At 40.5% G+C, this 6,740-nt stretch overlaps 1 protein-coding gene across 1 annotated transcript in view; it reads right to left on the minus strand.

Annotated features, from left to right (window-relative positions):
- The window catches only part of ST8SIA1 (ST8 alpha-N-acetyl-neuraminide alpha-2,8-sialyltransferase 1), a 146,811-nt gene extending 140,398 nt beyond the window's left edge, over window positions 1-6,413 (minus strand). Inside the window, exon 1 of the mRNA XM_082256132.1 lies at window positions 5,975-6,413. Within this exon, the coding sequence (XP_082112258.1) occupies window positions 5,975-6,162 (188 nt within the window). The 5' untranslated portion in view covers window positions 6,163-6,413. The remainder of the gene's footprint in view (window positions 1-5,974) is intronic.
- Between the last annotated feature and the right edge of the window lie 327 nt (window positions 6,414-6,740).

A 6,740-nucleotide genomic window follows, 5' to 3' on the forward strand; every position in this document is an offset into this window, starting at 1 on the left:
CAGAGATAGGTTAGAGAGGTATATAATGCATATCAGGTCTCCCCTGGTTCTTCATCTATGACATGGGTTTGTTCAGTGTTGGAATTATATAATGGTGTGCATATGGCAGTGGGTGCAATGATGGGGTACATATAGTGGAGAAGCATATAAAGGAGGGGAGTATTTACTACATGGGAGTAACTAAGGCTGGCACTCGTGGTCCTGTTGTTCTACCATCCTTGGGACTGACTCAGTGTAGGTAAAACTAAAAAAATAAAATGGTTCAAACTCTATACTCCACTGCTTTATACATTAAAATGGGTATATATTATATACACCAGTACCTGAAATAGGCAGTCTTGATTCAGATCCACATCCATACCCATAGCTGGCTCAGTATAGTTGGGGGTATTTATAATGGGGGGGGGGGGTTTATGATGGGAGCATATACAGTGGAAGTAGAGTATGTAGAGGACAGTATATAGAGTAGCACAGGTATATAGGTTAAAGGGGATATATACAGAATGTCAGGCCTCCCCTGGTTCTCCTTAACATGGGTTGGTTCAATGTTGGGGGTATATATTGGGGTGCATATGGTAGTGTGTACAAAGACAGGGTACATATTGTAGGGAAGTATATAAAAAGAGGGGAGTATTTACTATGTGGAGTACCTGGCTCTAGCACCCTTGGTCCTGTAGAACTACCATCCTTGGCCTCAATGTGGGGGATCTAGAAAAAAAACTCATAAAAACCTGGTTTTAACTCTGCTCAACCCCTAATGCCAACATATGAAAAAAGAGGGAATAAAACAAAAAAAATCAATTAAATAGAGGAAAAATCAATTCAATTGACGGTTGTATTTTTCTTTACTTTATTCTCTTTTCTTTTTTTCTTTCCCCCTTGTTTGATAGGATAACATATGAGATGGACAGTGGGGTATAGAGTCAAAACTATGAGTTTTTTCTAGATAAACAAATAAGTACCAGTGACTCCTCCATGTTTTGTAGTTGATTTAAAGTACATGTTTAACAGGGGCGGGGGGGGGGGAGGGGGGGTTTGAGGTTTTATATATAGTGGAGGTGGCAGTAATGGGTGATAAATGTTAAATATGATATAAAGGGAAGGGGGATATAGTAGATATGAGGATGAGGGTAAAAATAGTGGAGGTGGCAGTAATAGGGGGGTATATATGATATAAAGGGAATGGGGATATAGTAGATATAAGGATTAGGGTAAATATAGTGGAGGTGGCAGTAATAGGGGGGTAAATACGATATAAAGGGAAGGAGGATATGGTAGATAGGGTATATATAGTGGAGGTGGCGGTAATAGGGGGTATATATGATATAAGGGGAATGGGGATATAGTAGATATAAGGATTAGGGTATATATAGTGGAGGTGGCAGTAATAGGGGATATATATGATATAAAAGGATGGGGGATATAGTAGATATAAGGCTTAGGGTAAATATAGTGGAGGTGGCAGTAATAGGGGGGTAAATACGATATAAAGGGAAGGAGGATATGGTAGATAGGGTATATATAGTGGAGGTGGCAGTAATAGGGGGTATATATGATATAAGGGGAATGGGGATATAGTAGATAGAAGGATTAGGGTATATATAGTGGAGGTGGCGGTAATAGGGGGTATATATGATATAAGGGGAATGGGGATATAGTAGATAGAAGGATTAGGGTATATATAGTGGAGGTGGCAGTAATAGGGGGTATATTTGATATAAGGGGAATGGGGATATAGTAGATTGAAGGATTAGGGTATATATAATGGAGGTGGCAGTAATAGGGGGATATATATGATATAAGGGGAAGGTGGATATAGTAGATACAAGGATTAGGGTATATATAGTGGAGGTGGCAGTAATAGGGGGATATATATGATATAAGGGGAATGGGGATATAGTAGATAGAAGGATTAGGGTATATATAGTGGAGGTGGCAGTAATAGGGGGTATATATGATATAAGGGGAATGGGGATATAGTAGATTGAAGGATTAGGGTATATATAATGGAGGTGGCAGTAATAGGGGGATATATATGATATAAGGGGAAGGTGGATATAGTAGATACAAGGATTAGGGTATATATAGTGGAGGTGGCAGTAATAGGGGGATATATATGATATAAGGGGAATGGGGATATAGTAGATAGAAGGATTAGGGTATATATAGTGGAGGTGGCAATAATAGGGGATATATATGATTTAAAGGGAAGGTGGATATAGTAGATATAAGGATTAGGGTATATATAGTGGAGGTGGCAGTAATAGGGGGTATATATGATATAAAAGGATGGGGGATATAGTAGATAGAAGGATTAGGGTATATATAATGGAGGTGGCAGTAATAGGGGGTATATATGATATAAGGGGAATGGGGATATAGTAGATATAAGGATTAGGGTATATATAATGGAGGTGGCAGTAATAGGGGTATATATATATATGATATAAAAGGATGGGGGATATAGTAGATATAAGGATTAGGGTATATATAGTGGAGGTGGCAGTAATAGGGGGTATATATGATATAAAAGGATGGGGGATATAGTAGATATAAGGATTAGGGTATATATAGTGGAGGTGGCAATAATAGGGGGATATATATGATTTAAGGGGAATGGGGATATAGTAGATATAAGGATTAGGGTATATATAGTGGAGGTGGCAGTAATAGGGGGTATATATGATATAAGGGGAATGGGGATATAGTAGATAGAAGGATTAGGGTATATATAATGGAGGTGGCAGTAATAGGGGGATATATATGATATAAGGGGAAGGTGGATATAGTAGATACAAGGATTAGGGTATATATAGTCGAGGTGGCAGTAATAGGGGGATATATATGATATAAGGGGAATGGGGATATAGTAGATAGGGTATATATAATGGAGGTGGCAGTAATAGGGGTATATATATATGATATAAAAGGATGGGGGATATAGTAGATAGAAGGATTAGGGTATATATAGTGGAGGTGGCAATAATAGGGGGATATATATGATTTAGAGGGAAGGTGGATATAGTAGATATAAGGATTAGGTATATATAGTGGAGGTGGCAGTAATAGGGGGTATATATGATATAAAAGGATGGGGGATATAGTAGATAGAAGGATTAGGGTATATATATAGTGGAGGTGGCAGTAATAGGGGGTATATATGATATAAGGGGAATGGGGATATAGTAGATATAAGGATTAGGGTATATATAATGGAGGTGGCAGTAATAGGGGGATATATATGATATAAGGGGAATGGGGATATAGTACATAGGGTATATATAATGGAGGTGGCAGTAATAGGGGTATATATATATGATATAAAAGGATGGGGGATATAGTAGATATAAGGATTAGGGTATATATAGTGGAGGTGGCAGTAATAGGGGGTATATATGATATAAAAGGATGGGGGATATAGTAGATAGAAGGATTAGGGTATATATAGTGGAGGTGGCAATAATAGGGGGATATATATGATTTAAAGGGAAGGTGGATATAGTAGATATAAGGATTAGGGTATATATAGTGGAGGTGGCAGTAATAGGGGGTATATATGATATAAAAGGATGGGGGATATAGTAGATAGAAGGATTAGGGTATATATAGTGGAGGTGGCAGTAATAGGGGGTATATATGATATAAGGGGAATGGGGATATAGTAGATATAAGGATTAGGGTATATATAGTGGAGGTGGCAGTAATAGGGGGTATATATGATATAAGGGGAATGGGGATATAGTAGATAGAAGGATTAGGGTATATATAGTGGAGGTGGCGGTAATAGGGGGTATATATGATATAAGGGGAATGGGGATATAGTAGATATAAGGATTAGGGTATATATAATGGAGGTGGCAGTAATAGGGGGTATATATGATATAAGGGGAATGGGGATATAGTAGATATAAGGATTAGGGTATATATAGTGGAGGTGGCAGTAATAGGGGGATATATATGATATAAGGGGAATGGGGATATAGTAGATATAAGGATTAGGGTATATATAATGGAGGTGGCAGTAATAGGGGGATATATATGATATAAAAGGATGGGGGATATAGTAGATAGAAGGATTAGGGTATATATAATGGAGGTGGCAGTAATAGGGGGTATATATGATATAAGGGGAATGGGGATATAGTAGATATAAGGATTAGGGTATATATAGTGGAGGTGGCAGTAATAGGGGGTATATATGATATAAGGGGAATGGGGATATAGTAGATAGAAGGATTAGGGTATATATAGTGGAGGTGGCGGTAATAGGGGGTATATATGATATAAGGGGAATGGGGATATAGTAGATATAAGGATTAGGGTATATATAATGGAGGTGGCAGTAATAGGGGGATATATATGATATAAAAGGATGGGGGATATAGTAGATATAAGGATTAGGGTATATATAATGGAGGTGGCAGTAATAGGGGGTATATATGATATAAGGGGAATGGGGATATAGTAGATATAAGGATTAGGGTATATATAGTGGAGGTGGCAGTAATAGGGGGTATATATGATATAAGGGGAATGGGGATATAGTAGATATAAGGATTAGGGTATATATAGTGGAGGTGGCAGTAATAGGGGGATATATATGATATAAGGGGAATGGGGATATAGTAGATATAAGGATTAGGGTATATATAATGGAGGTGGCAGTAATAGGGGGATATATATGATATAAAAGGATGGGGGATATAGTAGATATAAGGATTAGGGTATATATAATGGAGGTGGCAGTAATAGGGGGTATATATGATATAAGGGGAATGGGGATATAGTAGATATAAGGATTAGGGTATATATAGTGGAGGTGGCAGTAATAGGGGGATATATATGATATAAGGGGAATGGGGATATAGTAGATATAAGGATTAGGGTATATATAATGGAGGTGGCAGTAATAGGGGGATATATATGATATAAAAGGATGGGGGATATAGTAGATATAAGGATTAGGGTATATATAATGGAGGTGGCAGTAATAGGGGGTATATATGATATAAGGGGAATGGGGATATAGTAGATATAAGGATTAGGGTATATATAGTGGAGGTGGCAGTAATAGGGGGATATATATGATATAAGGGGAATGGGGATATAGTAGATATAAGGATTAGGGTATATATAATGGAGGTGGCAGTAATAGGGGGATATATATGATATAAAAGGATGGGGGATATAGTAGATATAAGGATTAGGGTATATATAATGGAGGTGGCAGTAATAGGGGGTATATATGATATACGGGGAATGGGGATATAGTAGATATAAGGATTAGGGTATATATAGTGGAGGTGGCAGTAATAGGGGGATATATATGATATACGGGGAATGGGGATATAGTAGATATAAGGATTAGGGTATATATAGTGGAGGTGGCAGTAATAGGGGGATATATATGATATAAGGGGAATGGGGATATAGTAGATATAAGGATTAGGGTATATATAGTGGAGGTGGCAGTAATAGGGGGGTATATATGATATAAGGGGAATGGGGATATAGTAGATATAAGGATTAGGGTATATATAGTGGAGGTGGCAGTAATAGGGGGTATATATGATATAAGGGGAATGGGGATATAGTAGATATAAGGATTATGGTATATATAGTGGAGGTGGCAGTAATAGGGGGGTATATATGATATAAGGGGAATGGGGATATAGTAGATATAAGGATTAGGGTATATATAATGGAGGTGGCAGTAATAGGGGGGTATATATGATATAAGGGGAAGGGGGATATAGTAGATAGGGTATATATAGTGGAGGTGGCAGTAATAGGGGATATATATGATATAAGGGGAATGGGGATATAGTAGATATAAGGATTAGGGTATATATAATGGAGGTGGCAGTAATAGGGGGGTAAATATGATTTAAAGGGAAGGAGGATATAGTAGATAGGATAGAGTAGGTGGAAATAATGGGGGATATATATAATATTGGGGGGGGGGGGGGGATACCTGAAGCTGGCGGTCTCGGTACCGTTCCTCCGCCATCCCCGGGGTTCCCGCAGCACCTCCCGTAGGACGGTCTTGTGGTCGGGGCTCCGCTCGGTCGGGTAGATGAAGATCCAGCACAGGACGGACACGGTGAGGGCAGAGGCGCCCAGCGGGCAGCGGCTCCGAGGGCATTTCCAGCACCACAGCATTGTCCTTCACATGGCCGGAGCCGGGGGGCCCCCAGGGCCCTAACAGTATGCTGTGTGCTGCCGGCTCTGCAGCTTCTCCATCCTCTCCATCCTCCGAGAGTCCCCCTCCTCCCGCTGCAGCGCCGCCTCCCAGCTTGTCTGTTCGTCCGGCCGGCTGTCTGTCAGCTGCCTATTGTGCTGAATGAGAAGGGGGGGGGGGGGGTAGAGAGGAGGATCCCTGACCGATCACCACCGGGATACCCTCATTATTACCGCCACTGATTACAGACCCCTCCCAATGTACAGAGCCCCCCTCTTCTCACTCATTCCATCCTCTGCACAGAGCCCCCCCCCCCCAATGTACAGAGCCCCCCTCTTCTCACTCATTCCATCCTCTGCACAGAGCCCCCCCCCCCAATGTACAGAGCCCCCCTCTTCTCACTCATTCCATCCTCTGTACAGAGCCCCCCACCCAATATACAGAGCCCCCTCTTCTCACTCATTCCATCCACTGCACAGAGCCCCCCCCCCCCCCCCAATGTACAGAGCCCCCCTCTTCTCACTCATCCCATCCTCTGCACAGAGCCCCCCCCCCAATG

This window comes from Pelophylax lessonae (assembly GCF_965119305.1).
Source record: "Pelophylax lessonae genome assembly, chromosome: 4".
In the NCBI taxonomy this organism is placed as follows: Eukaryota; Metazoa; Chordata; class Amphibia; order Anura; family Ranidae; genus Pelophylax; species Pelophylax lessonae.